Source organism: Pipra filicauda, unplaced genomic scaffold, assembly GCF_003945595.2.
Source record: "Pipra filicauda isolate LSUMZ 115617 unplaced genomic scaffold, ASM394559v2 scaffold94_size2452230_pilon, whole genome shotgun sequence".
NCBI lineage: Eukaryota > Metazoa > Chordata > Aves > Passeriformes > Pipridae > Pipra > Pipra filicauda.
The window spans coordinates 1,207,284-1,225,760 of NW_024105142.1; the positions used below are offsets into that span (position 1 = coordinate 1,207,284).

Here is an 18,477-nt window from a genome sequence, read left to right on the forward strand (position 1 = left end):
CTTTTCCTCTTGTTCCTATTATAATCTTCCTTCACTTATCCATATCCCATATTCCTAGTGCGCGACTTTCTGCTAAGTGGTTGAGCAGAAAATGTTTACTCCATTTCATCTCATCTTTAAAACAGCCCTAAATCAGCTATATCCTCAATCCAAAATTATTGAATGTATTCCACTACAGACCTGGCTTACGGAGATCTCTCTGCTTCTCCTTACACTGAAAAACTTTAATATCACAATAGAGACCTTGAAAAGGTAAATAAATCCCTAAAGATTCTCCATGTTCTCTCTTTCATCATTATATGCATGACGAATCCCCAGCAGTTTCAGCCAGGATACAGTTTGACCAGAAGACTATGAGTTTTCTGGAGAAACAGCTCTACTTGCTTATGTGAAGAAACAAAAGTCACAGCTAACCAAATGAACAAATAGTGGTACCAACCACTGCTGCATTGAAGATTATTGTGAAGCAACAGTCTCTCCACAACTCAGTAAACCTAAGTGGGTCTCATGAGAACAAACTGTGAAGACTACTGTATGTCTGATAGTCTGGGCAGATCACTAAATACCCAGAAATTTAATAAACTGCACCTCTGGTATTGTAATTCTGTTGATTTGATTTGTTTCATTCTCTAATGGCTCCCAGTGGTAAGGAAATGTCACAGACCCCCTCAAAACAGGCTGTATCACTTCAGAAAACAGAGGTGTCTGTAACACTGCTGTCTTTTGTGGAGTTCCCAACACTGGAGCAGACCAAGTGAAATCCAAAGGCACAAAACCAGCATTCTGCTATGGAGCTAGACAATAGATATAAACCTGAAGAAGTGAACAAGGCAGTGCCTTCACACATGAGCAGTTTAAATAAAAACCCATCAATGCCACCATAAAGGAAAGATTTTATAAAATGAGAGGAAATTGGTTCCGAGGCCTGCAAAAAAAACAGGGCTCAGAAGACAGTCAAGCCCAAGTGGAGCCTCTGTAAGGTCAGTGAGATTCCAGGAGAGGGTGGGCACACTCCTCTGAGGCCAAGACAGAACAGAGGTCTACACCAATACTTCCAACTACATAGTGAACTTCATGATCCAGTGCCTCAAAAGAGTGAAATAACTCTGAAAGTTCTTGTACATATATATGAAATAAATTCAATAAAGCAATACATTATTAAATATAGTTTGAAGATATTTTTACACCTTTTGGGCAAGTACATGTAGCCCACCCTTCAGTATTGAGACCAGGTATGTATGAAAGGTCAAGCTGGACTCTAGGGATGTTGCTGGTCTCTCTAGTGTCTTCAAAAGTGAGACTGGGATAGAAAACCCAGAAATGGACGAAAGTACAAAGGTCCATGGTTTTCTTCCACTCTTGCGTATATCTCTGTTCAGAAAACTTTACTTGGCTGAGATGTTAATGAGTTAGGACATCACGTTTTCCTCTGTATTCCTGCATTCCTTCCAACAAACAATGCCTCTCTAACAAGCCCAGGCTGATTTAGTTTTCCAGACATGACTGCCAAACCCACACCAACGTATGTAAAATATGTACACACACATCAAAGCGGACATATATATATAAATACACATAAAATGGATGGAATAAGCTTATTCTGCATAACAATAGCTTTGTTTCTGCCACATGTATTTCTTCAGAGATGCAGATTTTTACAGTGGCAACTATCAGTACACTTGACATCTTCATATATCGCAAGCAAAGATATACATACCGGGAGGCTGTGGCAGGTAGGCCCCAATTAATTTTGATCTCTTCTTTTCATATCCTTTCTGTGTGATGTCACCTGTCAAGAAAAGAAAAGGAAAATCAATACAATGTGGATAAAGACAGTGTCTAGCTGCTTAATGGCAGCACCATCAGCTTAGCCACCACTGCACTGTTTGTCTGTCGTGACAATTATAATGAACAAATGAGAAGCACAGTATGATCATTCCACCCTGAAAAAACTCAATTTACGCCGGAGCCATTCTGACAAGTAAATACCCAGCCTTGACTTATTCCAGAACCGAAGTCCAGCAGCACAGAGTTTTAAAACCATTTTGATGTGCTGTCACACAAGCTTTGAAAAGCTACAATGACCTTCATTAGGTTAATAAACAATGGATTATATAGAATGTGTGGGCCTGGAGTGGCTGGCAAAACACATCACTGATTAGCATTTTCTATCATTAATGGGATTTTTCTAATCAAGCATGTGAGGCACAAAAGACTTGAAACTGCTGTTATATCATTTCTGCAATATAAATGTTTTAGCTAATTTCTAAGCAGTACTGAGAGGAACAAAGCCAAAACAAAACAAATTACCACAGATCCACTAGAAAACAGTACCATAAAGACTCTTTGTTTGTCTTTCCACTTACACCTCAAAAAAAAAATTTTGGAGACACGTTTGTATTTCCTAAATTCAATTAAAATGACACTTCACTGTGTCTCCAGTTTCCCCAGGTAAGTTGTGTTGGTTTTTTTTAATGTAAACACTAAAAGATATTATTCTGTAAAAGTTTTCTGACAGAAAATGATGGATGAATAGTCATGTAGAACAAAACATATACTTTTAGCCTTATTAGATTCAGGAGAGGTTTGGCAACAAAGCTGAGATAGAGTCCTGGCTCTGGAGCTGGATATTGAATTTTATACATGATATATGCTGGTGTTGAATTATAAGCTACTTCAGACACTAAGAAGTGTGCTAATTCTACAATTATGAGATTTTTAAATAACACTATTCCCTGCCCTTTCAATAAGCCTATCTGCTATTGTGAGACTCATCATGCAGCTGAAGTTCAGTTGCACTACTGGACTCTTATGTTTGTAAAGTTTGAGGGCTTAAAAGGGTGGAAACCACAAACAGTTGAGGCACTTTGGCAGTAATGTCCTGCTAGATACAGCAATAGGTGCCTATTTATGCTGTCCCATCCCTATGCTCAACCTAAGGACACCATTTTCCAAGAGAACAACATACACACTCGTTTCAATCTCAGCTGCTTTGCTAAATGGACGATAAATTAGCACCAATGTCTAGATAGAGCTTTCTGTGGGCTGGTCTGAAATCAATAATTGCATAAAAACATCTTCAAATGTTGCTCCTTGCTGAAACACCTTTTCTTGGAAATGGTTCCAGTAAGCAATTAGGAGGAAAAATCTCCAAACCTCTCTACCAGTGTCCTGAGCCAACCTCTCGTCCCTGGTTAAAAAACAGTGTTTAAAACAACACCTATCCTCTTCACTACCATATCTCAAACTGCTCTACAAAAGAAGTCAGCTAAAATATCTGTGTTTTTAAATGAAGAAAGTGAGAGTGAAGCACTTTAAATGATAACATTTCCATATTTACGCAGGGAAGAAGTGGTAGACTTGGAAGAGGTCCTAAGTCTTTAAAGTTCAAGCCCACTGACTCCTCAAGCACATTTCTTCCCATTTTGAACACTCCTGGCACGTGTTCAAAGTAGTGAAACAAGCTCCCTCTCCATTGCAATCATCAGCTTCTCACAAACCAGACAGTAATGATAGATACCCACTTCATTAAAATGTTTCAATGAAAAAAATGTGTTTGTTTCTATTTGAAAATTACAAAATATGAACATCTTTTTCTTTTAAGCTGTTGTTAAACAAATTACTATTGACTTCCCGTGCTCATCAACACCGAATTCTCACGCATTCCAGACATATCTTAATTTGAGTAAAAATTTTGTTTTCTTATTTTACTATTGCTCTTTAAGGAGAACAGAGATATCCTAAGGAGAATCCACCGTGTTATGTGCAAGTTGGCAATGCCATTTTAGACACGAAACTATTAACAACAGGTGTTTAACTATTGGTTACTCTTCCACACACATGGTATTACATACATGTGCAAATTGATACCTCAAGCTATACATTCCAGACGTTGTTCATGCAACCTGCACCCATTCCTGCCCTAAGTTTCTTTCACTAGTTTCTAAACCTATATTGTCCTTAATGGAAAGAAATTACGAGAACAAGTAATTTCTTTTACATCAATGTGGGAAAGATAAAAATCAAGTGTCACCTCTTGTCAATAATAAGTTTTCATTCATATTGCTATCCAGACTCACTCTTTTGAAGTTCACCATAAAAGAATAATTCTCAGCAGAAACAATAGCGACTTCTTCCCCAGACCACTGACTCCACCAAAAGATCACCAGTAAAAGGTTTCGAGACAATTTAATATTAAAATATTTCAACTTCCAGAAGCAAATAGCAAATTAATTTGGAATTATCACTAAACTTTCTACAACCATGTCCATCATTGCCCAGGTAGCCAGTCATAAAAACCATGCAAAAGCAAAATATAAAATCTCCACAATTTCCATTGTAGCATCACTATCACCATTTTGAGGTGGAAGGAAGTCAACCGCATCATGCAGTCTGGGGAAGTACTATGCTTTATTTGTCAGGATTCATGGTACTCCTATTTACTTGTATTTTTTCAGGGAGATCAATTTCATATTAGAAACAATAGCTCATTAATCATTAAAATTTTATTATGACATATGCTAAACTATTGTATTTCAAAGCTATGTTGAACTCAATGTGCAAGCTCCTAATATATATTAAACACAGCTCACCAAAAGTTAAGTGAGCTTAAACTCTGCTCTTACCATAAATCACCGTTCACTCAGTTTTCTCAACACAATATTAAGATCTTTGGTCTATGTCTTTCCTTCCCCTACAAATGAATGCAATAATTTCACAACTATCACCTGAGGAGCAAACCCCTTCTCACTTAGGTCCACCACCTAGATCATGTTCTTCCACAGTACAATATTGAATTTAGGCTTGGCTTTTGGAGAATATCAACAGGATTACAAGAACAATACTTCCTTGTCCCGAGAAGAGAGGATTTACGGTACCTTTCTGTTTTTAACTAACTCTTCTCCTCTTGAAAAGCCATCAGTGTCTAAGAGGGAAAAGGGTCTCGCCCACAACATTCTTTGAGCAGACAGTATGAGTTGGGTTTTCTACCCAAGAACACACTCTCCAAGGCCCCCACAAATTTAGATGTCCTTGTTGCATCACTCTCCAGCTTTCTTCTCATGACACCTTTGCCTGTTTTTGTGTGGCATTTCCAAGGCAAGCTGCCATGCTGTACAGAAACAGCTCAGGGAGGCAGGATGGAATGAGCAGGGGACAAGGTTGGCAGTGGGTTAAAGCAAAAAGGCCAGACCATGGATGGAGGGATGATGAAAAGACTCCAGCATTAAGGACGTGCAGGAGCAGAAGGAGCACATGGCTAAAGGGTACTCTGGGGATGGGTCTCCCTGGGACAGGACACCATCACATAATGTCAGGCAGCGGAAAGGTAGCACCCCCTTTAGCAGCTCCCTGCAGACCTCTGCTCTGTCTGCCTGTCTCCTCCCATGGCTCTTGCCCCATCCCCTGGCCCTGGCTCTGCTCCTGAGTGCTCTGTCCAGCTCCGCTGCTTCTCAGCTTCATCCCACAGCTGGTCCCCAGCCTGCCCCTCCTCCTCGCTCCCTCCCTCCCAGGCTGCATTCACTTCACTGCACCCAAGGATCTTACCTCCTGTTTACATCAGCACTCTCCAGCTTTTTTTCCCCTGGACATGTTCTCTTTTCCTCCTCACCTCCACTGGTGATTTGACAGGTTTCCACAACGGGAGGCCACAGGTGCATACCCTGGGGTGTACTGTGTCCGAAGGTTACCCTGATTTTTTCCCTATCCATATTTAAAATCGGTTGTCAAGGACTGCTGAACAACAGGCATGCAGTACACTCACTCTCTTTCACCAAAACAAGCTCATTTCTTATTTCTAGTCTTCCAGAATCTCTCCAGGCACGATAGGGAAAATGCCACTTTTGCAATGAAAGGGACAGAACAAACGAAAGACCATCCAGTCCTCCGAAGACGAGGGTTGCCCGGTCAAGCTGAGTACAGGACCGGGGCTCTGGCAGTCTGTAATCCTACTGCCATCTCTTTTATTTGTGATTTGTGCCCCTGTTTCTGCAGCTTCCCAAGTTGCAGATGGCAATGCTCTCCGACACCAGCGCCCGCAGACAACAAGTATTCCACATCTATATTTAGCAAAGCCGTGCTGTAGTGTAAGTTCATTCGACTGTGCTCATCACAACTGTTACTGTTTGCATTATACCCTGCGTTTTATTTGAAAAATTTACTGGATTTTCCTCTTTCCTTCAACAGTGCTGGATTTTTGCCTCGTTACAAAGACAACTGTCTAAAGCTGGGGTAGGCGGGTCAGAGCAACATAACAACAGCACACACACTTGTCATGAGTAAGAATGGAGTGCTAGGTAACAGAGAGCCCCTTGGGATACTCCACGTTGTACAAGACACTTTGAGGGGGAAGAAATGCCTGTAAATGTTGAAGTCATTCCCATTATCCTACCCCTTTCCTGGCCCCTCCATGAGTCAGCTCCATCCATTTATATGTCATGTCCTACACTGAATCACACCTTTAAATAAAAATAATAAAAAAGGTACATTTTGTAATTAATATTGACTTTTTAGTGTTTTGTTGAGGGTTATTAAATGTGAAAATACTTCCACATGAAAAATATCAGTGCATTACCACCCTTCTTGAAAGCATTTGCACTTTAAAAGCTGAGAGTGATCAGAAACACTGGTACCAAGACAAATAAGGTGCTGTGCCATTTTCATGAAAGCAAAATTCTTAACAGTTGATATAGTACAAAAGTTTCATTTTCAATTCAAATATCTATTAGCTGGTCTATTATCACTTCCTGAAAACAAACATGTCCAGTCCCGATGAACTCTTCCCGTGATACATGAAGTACGTTTATTCAAGATTATTGCACAATATAAGAGAAACAAATCCTAAACAAAACCCAGTGTAAGATAAATTTCAGCAAATCTTTCCTTTTTCCTGGAAGATGCCTACAATTCTTACTGATCTCAGCCCTTTAGGATGCAGCACAGGTAAAAAGCTCTTGACGAAACCAGGGACCAAATCACCTTGATTAGTGTGGTGAAAACTCAGTTTTGCATTCCGTGATCTTGAAGCCTGACCAATGCTGCAGTTTTCACTACACACACATGTTTTGAAACGAAATCTCAGGCTGGGACTTCGAATTAGTTTAAAGCACTTATGGAAAAATCCACCACGGGAAATAATGCAATCAATAACTCCTCTCAAGCACAGACTAACGCAGAGCTCGCCGGTGAGTGTCTTTGCTTTGCCCATGATTTTCTGCCCTCTAAAGATTCAATTTTCTGTACGACTTGTTTATTGCTGATGACTCAAATTCAGTGTCAGCATCTTGGCAAGAGGGATTTGAATGAAACAAAGCTTCTCATAAGTTGAACTGTGAGTCATTTACTTCTCCCACTCATGATGCAGACAGTCTCCCTGTCTGGTCTCCCAAAAATATGCCATAAGACAAAGGATTTCATTTTGGATTCTGCAAGTACAGAGATATCAAAACTGCATAAATATATCTCAAGTATCACGTACAAGAAAACAAAAATATATATCACAAGTAATTTTCTTTTCCAATGTCTTTTAAAAATGATGTTTAACCACAGCAGCAGCTTAGAAAACTACTCAGAACTAGGATGAAGAAACAAACAGTAAACTATGGCAGTGGGCGGAAAAATTAATGGGATCCCACACTTTCACTGCAACCAGGGCCATAAATTACAGAACTGCTCAAGTGCCTTTAAGGGGAGTGTGCTGTAGCTTAAAGGCTTCAATGACAATTTTACCCACCTATAGCTGAATTCTTTTTTTTCCCCCAAGGATACATTTTGTTCCTGTTTGTTGCAAGTAAAGCACAAAATGGCTGAATTTCAGTGACTGATAAGGAAGAGTGTTCCATGTGCACATGGGGAAGCTTATTCTAAAGAGAGTTCTAATTCAGGAGAAAATATTTGAACAGATTATGTTATTAACAGAAAAGATAAACTATTTTAACATGGCTGAAATAAGAGATACAAGGTCTTCTGAATTTTGAAGGTGTTCCTGTTCAAAATAAGTATTTTCTTCCCATTCTTTTGATAGGCAAATCAAATATATGCTGTATAACCTGCCAAGTTCTTAGTTTTAATTCAAATTCTACATTTTTATAAAAGTATGTGAACAATAAATGATTCTATATAGGAGACATTTTTGAGTATCTCCACCCTCAACCCCAGAAGACCCCCTTAATGACTTTCCCCACTTATTTTCTGGTCCCGAAGTCTTCAGCACATTTTTCCAATACCCAAAATTACTCCCGGGCTTCAAAAGAAAGAAAAAAACAAAAAAAAAACTCTGCCCAAAAAGGAACCCCGTAACACCTAATTTAAGCCAATTAAAACAATCCCAGGGATTTTCTGACTCAGACTTTCTCCGGTTTGGCCAGGCTGAGGAGCAGCGCTGGCTGCCAGCGGCGTGGCAGTGGGCCAGGAGCCGGGCGTGCTGCTGGAGACCCCACTCCTTTGAAGCCAGAGAACTGTGTGGTCCCCGGGCATCCCGGAGCTCCCCCAGAACGGGGAATTCGTGTGGCACTACTTTTATGGCCTGGATTATTGTAAAGTAAACAGAGGCCGGTTGAACGGTGAAGGTTTCCATTCTCAGTGTCAAGAGTTTATTTCATTATTTAAAGCTTTAACGAACACTTTATATAATGAAAGCAATCCTTGCCATTTTTGGAATTTTATGACTGTTAGGACCCTTCATAATGTTGTTTTCCTTCCTTTATTGCTTTATAAGGCTTATGGGGCACCCTTGAGGTGTATATCCTTTCTGCAGCTGCTGGAAGCTCATCTTTCATCTCTCCTCTGGCTTTCCTGTTGCCTATGAGGCATTTGCCTGTTCTAGTTATTCTCCCTGTCTCTAACACAAACGGTGCAGAGTCAGATCTTGCTCAAGATAGAAATAAAATACAATTCTGAAAAGTATGCCTAAGGAAACATTCCTGATAAACGTTATTTAATAGACAGGCTTTATATTTCAAGTTAGAAGTGTTCCCTACAGAAAAATAATTATAGCAGTAATTCCACTTATCATTATTTAGAATTTACAGTTCAGAGCAAATCAGACATTTCCATAAATGCTGCGCTGAGTACTGCAAATTTGTGTCCTGATTTTTTCACAGCCCTGAAAATGTCTTGGAAAAAAAAATACAAGAGGAGGAGGAGGAATCCTAAAGGAGGAACATATAAAATAGATGTATGAAACAAAATTGAGAATACATTATTTAAACCAGACTGTATGCATATTTGCTCCTCTGGGTAGAAAAGTAAATCCAGGCTTCCCAAAAGGAAAAACCTGTAATATCTAAGTAAAATGATAAAATTCATTATTACAGACATTTCTTAATTTTTGCCACTTTTCTAGGAAGCATCCTATGAAAATAACTCTCCTCTTTGAAACCTTGTACTTTTAACCATTTTTTCACTACTTTGGACATTACTACGTTTAACTAAAAAGTCCAAATGGATTAATCTTCTTGGAAGAGAATGCGAATCTTCCAAAAATCAACAGATTTCTAAATCCTTCATCTGTAATTTTCTTTTCAGATTTGGATGCACCACAGTATGACTGCAGACCTCTTCCCAAATTTCAGTTCAGAACAGAAATCTGGAACTCCTATTTTCATATGCTGGGAAAAAAATAAAAGAATGGCATTTCCCTGATACATTGAAGCATTCTCCCTTTAGACTTGGGTTCACCATAAAGCTTTGGTATTTGATATTAGTTATGCTAGTCAATAATAGAAGTGATTCTATCTAAAATATCTCAAATAATGTTATTTTACCCTAATGCGGGTTAAAGACATTACACTGATTTTAAAAATAGGTATTTAGAGCAGTTGTACTGTAGTATTAGAATGCCAAAATGTCCAAATCTCTTCCCACAGTTTTTGTAAAAATAGAACCTCTTCTGGGAAAAAAAAAAAAAAAAAAAACAACTCTTCATGCAAATGCAAATTTCCACATACTTTGACAGCTGGATGCAAAGACAGAAAAACCCAGATTTCTTAACTACCACGAGGAAACTAAAGCAGGAATACTCCTTTTCAAACAATTAGAAGGCCACTAATGGTTGTGGAAGAATATTGAGGAGTTTTAAGTAGTTGTGAATAGGGACTTGAATTACCATGACAACTATGCTGAGTGACCATAATGTCTTTAAAAATGTATCACTTGGGAGATCATTGAGCTTAATAATCTGGTTTTTACAATTTTAGTCACCATGTTTTCTTACATGACACATAAGACTTCGAAGAATTAAAAAAAAAAAGTAATTCTTTATGAAGGGAACATAAATGTCTTCCATGACAATACTCACATTTTTTCCTTTAAATTATGGTGCTTAACTACTAAATCCAGCACATGTTATTTCCTACTATTTTCAATTCAATGCCCTCGATCACAAAATCACAAACGCCTGATACACCCATCACCTGCTTTCCTACTTCCAACAGATGAGACCCAACCCTATCACAAGTTCAAAGTGCCCACGGCTAATTAATGTGAACCATGCTATGTGACACCTCCAGGCATCTCCAAATTCTTACAAGGAAGTCTCCTAACAACCTAACCCGCATCTCTGTTACCTCCATTCCAGTCCCCAGTAACTCCAGTTCTTTTTTCAAGCTTTCCAACAAGAGTAAAGTAACTCATTTCCTTCAAAAAAACCCCAAACCCTAAAGTACAGAATATATTCATCTTAAAAGCATCCAAAAGGGAAGGACCTCCTCAGACACCCAGTCCAACATCCTGCTTTGCAAGAACAGCAGATCAAAGTGAACACCCTTGCCCTGAGTGATGAGCGCTCTAGCAACAACATTGAGTAGTTACATCCTCTCTGTCTCAGCAGATTTTTAACTATTCTGTGCAAAATAAAACTACTTCATTTAGAGTTCCCTTCTTAGAATGCCCATGGAAAAGATGGTTATCAATGGATTTACTTAAGAGGTGAGATGTTGCTTCAGATCTCATCTGGAGGAGAAAGGAAGCTTAGTTTTACATGCTCTTACATGTGCTCTTATACATGAAGGCATCTTCTCCAGTTTTATTTTGTGAGACAGGCTGGAGATGGTGCAAAGCACTGAATAAATCACATAAATTTAAAAAAAAAACCCCACACCTCTTTCTACAGCATTTCTTCTTGGCTTTGAATTATGTTCTTGCTAAGATGGTTGCAGTGGACTGGACCCCTGTTATTTTACCTGGGAACACAAGTTTCACTAAGCAGAAGAGCACGTGTAACTTGCACACAGCAAGAGGTTGCATTCAGGTACATTTTATGAATCTAATCAACATTCTCTGACCCATTTCCCACAGTCCAAATAACCCAAAACAGGCAGAAAATTGTGCTACTCTTCTTCCATCTCTCACACAGTTGAAAAGTAATTCTGCTATTACTGCTAGACACAGCAGTACATACATACTGATGCTGTCTTTCCAAGAAAATCTGTTCATAATTTTGAGCCTCAGATTTCGCTTTAGCACAGTAGACACCAGCTCCAAAGCAGATCAGATGAATTTTACTTCTGTCCCACTGAAAGTCAGTGGCAAACAGATCACAGAGGCTGCTTGCAGAATAAACAGAGCAACCTGAAAGTGATGCCTCCCCTGAAGAAGCACTATGGAGGGAAAGACTATTTTTATTCATAAACCTCACTGCTCACTTTCACTTGAAGAAAAACTGACCTCCCATTTTACTAACCTTATCCTTCAGGAGGTCTTAAAAGGTGTCAGACAAGTACATGTCAGCTTCTGGGTTACTGAGTCCAGTTCCCTGTACTAGAGAAGAGCATGTCAAACATTCTCAGGAAAGAATTGAATTTCATTTGGAACTAAATTCAGCTATACCCCTTCTTTTTTATTCCAAGCTGTTATAGCATCCTCTTTACCTTTTTTGATATTTTTTCAAAAACCTGCATCTTTTCAACTTGAAATAATTCTTTTTCATTTAACCCTATACCATGGGCTTTCTTGGTCCCCTGATAGACAAATTTCATTTGTCTAAAAAAAAGTAAACTACCTTAATAAAGGAAGAGATCAGGCCAGTCTCGTATAAACACTATCAAAGATAATTCATATTGTGTTTTATCAAGTTTAAATTTACCTCCCTGTCTTTCATTTTTGTTTTTAGCATTCCAGCACTGATACTATCTAGTTGCCTATTTCAGCAAATTTTTCTTCCATTGTTATTAATATATAATACACACTACCCAAACTGTTTCTAAAAAGATAAAGGCTTCACAAACTGCACAGTTCCTGGAAGTATTTATTTTCCTATTAACATGAGAAAGCTAAACATTCACTGCAATTAATTTGCAATTCAAAGAAAACTCAGTTCAGATTTTTAACCTGAAAACTAAAGAAGATGTATACAGAGCAAATTGATCTTCCTCCAAATATAAACATTAGAATCAGCCTGTCCTGGTAATGCAGAGTAAATGAAATCTGTCTCTGGTCTCAAGAAATCAAAAAATTAATCCTTATTTTACAGCCTGCAAATGTAATTTAGGCTGTTATGTTAAAATACATTTTGTTGACAGCATATTTGATCCAACAGCCAGATACAACAAAACGAGCAGCTATTTAAAGGCCTTTGCAATACATGAACTGCAATACTTGTTAATAAGATACACAGATCACTTCATCTTTTCTGTGTAAAAAACTACATTTGAAAACTGTCACTAGCATATTTCCGCGTGAACCAAAGTAATGAAATTCCACTTTTAAAAGAAAGAACCTAAGATGCATTCATGTCATTTTTCCACTTTGTTCCACAAGGACCTCAAATAGCAAGATGAATTAGCATCATCTGATTACTCAACTCAATTCCAAGTATGTTACTAAAAGAACAGAAAAGCCCAAAAAGCATCTTGCTGTTCTCCTCTTATGTGGGCAAAGTGTTTATGAAGCACTGGAAATATGCATCCTTTTGACTCAAGGACTCCTATTACCCAAAGGCTGACTCAGATCCTACTCTCTAAAGTCTGCAAAACAACTTGAAAGGAAAAATAGTTGCATATCTTCAATTACCTCAAGACACAATCAACGCCCCTGTTCTGCACAGGTTTCACAGTATTTGACAATTCCATTTTTTCCCTGCTGTAGCACCTCTGAAGGCTCCTAAAGGTCTGTGACATTATTACAGACCTAATGTGACAGCTCATACTGATGTTAGCACAAAGCAGCTGTTCTCATAGGAGGCATTACCCTCCAGTGCCTGTGAAATATGGCAGTTGGAAATCTGCAAGTTGCTGCTAGGTTTGAGGCACACACTTCTATGCAGCTGGAAAATCAGATCTCCGTACTCTCATCCTTCTTATTTTTCTCCATTTCCAGCTTACAACTACTCTTGATCAAGATATGGAAATTTGCTGTGGTAAGCCAGATGTGCAAACATTTTCTTTTCTTCCTCAGTTCTGAGTTCATGATTTATTTCATACGTTAATGAGGTTATTCTGTGATTTCTGTAGCCTTTTTTCTCAGATTTCAAAAATAATAAAGTATTTCAACCCAAAAGAAGCTACTGATTTCACGTCTTTGTTTCATTCTTTCCTGCAAGATAGAATACTTTTCAAAAAGAATCTGGAATTAAATCATAACTATACTTAATAAAATAAAAGCAAGCAAAATTTTACTGAGTAGGGCTCATTTTCACCTGTAGTAGAAGCCAAAACCAGCAATGCCTTTCTAACAGGCAGGTGTTAGCAAAGGCCATTTCCCATGATGACAAATTTCAGCACTTGAGTTTGGCTTTCACGGACAGGGATGGTGGTTTAGAAGTACAAGTTTTTGAGAAAGCCCATGAATGACTGTTTGTAACAGTATGTCAGAACAGATACTCTTCTGCTCTTGTTCTTCAATTGTCACGAGGTGACAGCTAACTAATTATTATCACAAATATTTGTTAATTCACTGTTTTGCAGGAATTCCCCTTTGTGGCTTACTCCATTTTGTGGGTCAGTAGGTATATCAGGAAACATTCCAGCCTGAGGACCAAAGGAACACAATAACACACCTTACAAAACCCAGCAATCCATTTGCCTTTACATTTATAATAAAGCTATACTTTAGAAGTGCCAATAAAGATTACTTAACATGCAGAAAAGCAACAAGAGACCTCATTTAATACTCTGTTATTAAGTCCTAGCTGGGAAATAAGACCAGCAGAGCCTGGGAAGGTAGCCATATTTTAAGAAATTAAGAAATCAGGAATTAAGGTAGGATTTACAACCTCTTGTAAATATCCATAAAATACTGACTTTTCAGCATAATTCAGACAGCACATACACACAGATTGTTTTGGAGGGAAATGCATGTGACCAGCATACACACACCAGCTATCAGCCTTTGACCATGTACACTGCAACCCAAGACCCTCAGTCCTGCAGCTGTGTCCTCAGACATCTGATTGGCCCTCAAAATGCTGCTGGTCCGAGTGCCCACCATGGGTGGACAACTGTCCACTTAAACCCGATGAAGTCACAGAAGAAGTATCAGCTGAAGGTATACCTTTGCTTGCTGTCCTATACAAGCAAATCCACATATCAAACAGACTGCCTCTGACTGTAAGTGCACATCAGCAGAGGAAAACATCAGTCAGAGCAGCTCGTGGACCAGGTTATGCTTAAGAAATGACTTGATAAACCTGACACACTAACTACAAATCATGCTTTAATTTTCTCCTGCTTACTTCTTACCCAGACTTGATATCTTACTCATTCATCTCTTCTTTCCAATGGACTCTGATACTACAATGCTGTGCCAGAATCACATTTTCAGTGATCTTCATTCTTATCTTCATTCATTTCTGCCTTGCAAATAATCAGCTGCCTGGCTCTGCTTTCAGGTCTTGGGTGTCCATGACTGGGCATCCACGCACTACTTGAGCACTGGCCAGCCTCACTTGGACCTGCTGACCTTAGAGCTGCACTGCAAAGGTCTTTGTTCACCCCTTTGCTGTTTAATGCTCACAAGGCTTATCAGCTTTGTTTGATTTACCTTTATTAATCATCTGCAATCTCAGGTACTGCTCATCCTAACATTGTCCTGGATCAGCTAAGTTGAGCTAAAGGTTTTCCATGGCTGAGGCTGACACCTGAAAACCTGTACGTGTAAGATGGAAAGATACAGCATCTTTGTGTCTTCCTGAAGACAACTAATGGCTTTTGCCACTTCTCTAATAACATCATGCTTTGGATGTCTGAAGAGGTAGTTATTAATTTTTATGGTTGGAAGAATGTAAGAAACACAGGAATGACCACACTGGATCCCATCCAGTGTCAGAAACAGAGGAAGGGTCACACTGGATCCCTTCCAATGCTCTTTCACGTCTTTCAGCACATACAGTCACTTAAAGGTAAGGTAAAAAGTTTGAAACAGAAAATGTAAATAATCTATCCTCCTTCTCCTCACAGTGTCATTAGATGAAAAGCTCTTAGAGACTGACCTAAACCTCAGAGTACGACACTGCAAAAAACCACTGCCACAGCTCAGAGTACTTTTTGCCTCCCAAAGAAAACTGGAATCTTGTTTTGAACCTCGCTGCAGTCTTGGATGAAGTCTTGGCCTCAATAAGTTTCAATGAAGAATTAATTCCACAATGTAATTACACTCAGTGTGAATTTGCCAACTTCTAAGTTAATTAAATATCCCCCTACCCTCTGCCATGAAAAGTTCATGACATACCTTCTCTGCAGCGTTCATTATTTAACACACTTTTGTCAGTTCCTTCCCATTTGGCTCCTTGCAAGGTAATTAATTCCAGATTTTCAAGACTCTTCAGATACAGGTTTTTTCCATGCCGTTCATCATTCTTGCCCCGCTACCACAGTCACAGCCAGTTCGCCCATGGGTAAGGCAAGACAGTGGGTAGCGAAGGGAGAAACACTTGGATCATGCTCCAACACTGGGCTTCCCAGTGCTCCCAGTCCAAGAATCCCAGCTGCCAGTCCTGTGTAGCACTGTCCACGTACCCCAGCTACCAACACACATTCACATCTCTCTTCCAACCCAACTGGTTCCACCTAAAAAACCTCTTGAACACAAACCTTTATCCCAGAGTGAGTTTTTACAACATATTAACAGCTCCCAAAAGTAGAGATTAGCTACAGTAAACTGAGGAAACTTGACAGATCTGATTTTACAGTAAGGTTTAAACTCAAGTGGTCCAAGATCAGAGGTTTAAAAGAAAAATAAAAATTATTCACCCCGGCACACATATCCCACACAGAACATGTTTGGAGTACTTCATAAATCCATATAAAAAAAATTAAAATATTATATACATTATTTATTTCTATATTACAATGCTTTGGAATTTTAGTACCATCAATCATTATGGTGTCATTAGGAATGAGTTTTTCTGCTGGTTGGTTGGGGTTTTTCTGCTTTATATTTCCTCTTTTTTCTTTGGCTGCCTAATTACTTACTGTTGTAAAACCCACATTTTTTTCTGGACAGCATAACTTCTTTGGATCTTTCCAGCCAAACGTTATGCTACTCTAAAATGCTCTCTGGATTGAAGCAGAAAGGTTTGAACATCCACTCCAGGCTAAGCCTATCTTATTTGAAAATAGTAAACCCAGGAGAATAAGAGGGTTGAAGAGATTATTAAGTCAAAGACATATTTTTGCTTCCTTCAAGTTAGAATGAAGACTGTAGATATAAAAGAATCCTTTTTCCACTTGTTTCTTGTTAGGATTCTGTTCCAAATCTTTCAACAAGAAAAATAACATTGCATGCACCACACTCTGACTAACCTCTTCCCTATAACTTCTCTCCAAAAAGTGGTTAAGGTAGTGGTAATGTATAAATACTTCTAAATACCTTTTCTTCATTTCTTTGAAATTATATATATATGTGTGAAATCTGTAACCTGGAGGAATAAATTCCTGAAATCTCTAAAGTCCTTTATTTTTCAACTTGCATTTGCACTGGTATTTAAGCATTTGCCTTATGTAAAGGTTTCTGATACTCCTTTTGCACAAAATTATGATACAACATAAAACCACTAACTCCTTGGACTCATAAATTCTGCAAGAGTTTGAAATACAAGAGCATACTAAAGCTGTAACTTGGACTGTGTTTATACATATACTGCAGGCATGTCCAGGTAAGACTGGCTGATGCTTAGAAAAAGCTGTACTAATTCAGGAGTGGTTCTGTAGGTATCTTTACTTACCAGTGGGCCACTCCTGGTAATAGTTGAGTAAGGGAAGGAGCACGAACAACCAGGATACAAGTCCAAATTTAAAGAAAAATATATACTGACTACAACTGGTTTTATTAGGTTAAGTTCCCATCTGCCAAAAGAGCTTCTGTAAAGCCAACAGCTCCTAGGAACAAATACTGAAATGTCTTCTACATCATATTAATTCACAAAACTGACTTCTTCAGACTCAGAAACCATCACTGTGTAGTGCTGACCTGTTCTGTAGTTTCAGGTGCATTACTGGAGCCATATTAGGGCTCACAGAGCCTGGAAGAGCACTTTTCTCTGCAGCTTCTAAGCACCACTGGAATATAAATAATGCATAATAACAAAGAGCGCATTTGTACCTCCACTACAAAAAAACACTCTCCCTGAATTTTATAAATCAAGCTGTGTATACATTTTTACTCTTTAACCTCTACAAGCTGTATGTCAGACAGACCCTTTAAAAATCACAAGTTTTTGCAAAGTCAGGCACTGCATTAATGCTTTATTTCAGAAGTTACACTCTGCATACATATGTATGAAGAAATTACGGGGGGGGAAAAATCAGCTCAGCTTATTTGTCTTTTGGTCACCTAATCAAAAAGGTGATTGGATTCATTTTTACCATATCAATGAAGTCACTGGAGAGTAATCACAACTTTTTTTCCATGTGAGAGATGAATGACCTTCGCCATGGCCATAACAAAAGACAAGCCCGTGTTTCTTCCAGGTGCACCAAGGCCACGATTCACTTCTGCTTGTACATGTAGGGAATATCAGATGTACTGCAGCATCACTTGCTTCCTTCCCACTCCCAGAGCATATCAAGAGGCTTACTTAATTTCTTTCATAGCAGACCAGGAGGACACCAGCTAGGAAAATACGTGAGATATTAAGGATGCTTGCTATGCATGATTAGAAGTGGATACAGCAAGGTATTCTTCATTTCCCAAGGGAAATCACTGCCCTAATGCAGCCAAAGTATTTAATGCTACAGCTGAAGATTACAGAGTGGGACACAGGCCTTGGTTGAAATACATAAAATGCAAACATGCCTCCCTGAAATTCAGTTCAGTAATTTTGTTCACCACAGATCTGTCTGAACCTCACTACTGCCTTTCCTCGTCCAAAATGTTGTTTGATACTTTCCTTGTCATTTTGTGAATTCTCTTTCCCATCAGAGTAAATTCAATGCACTTTCTTCACAACTATACCACCCACAACTTTACAGAGTCCTCCCTTCTTGACCTTATCTCTTTTGTCCTACAGAAAATGGCACTGCTGGCTTTTATCTAAGAATTTGCCAT

General features: G+C 38.8%; 1 protein-coding gene across 4 annotated transcripts in view; it reads right to left on the reverse strand.

The window, feature by feature from the left end:
- The window catches only part of DIP2C (disco interacting protein 2 homolog C), a 309,922-nt gene that overhangs the window by 140,518 nt on the left and 150,927 nt on the right, over positions 1–18,477 (reverse strand). For all 4 annotated transcript variants that reach the window (XM_027720744.2, XM_027720743.2, XM_027720742.2 and 1 more), the window contains exon 2: positions 1,718–1,789. In XM_027720744.2, coding sequence (XP_027576545.1) covers positions 1,718–1,789 — 72 coding nt within the window. The remainder of the gene's footprint in view (positions 1–1,717; positions 1,790–18,477) is intronic.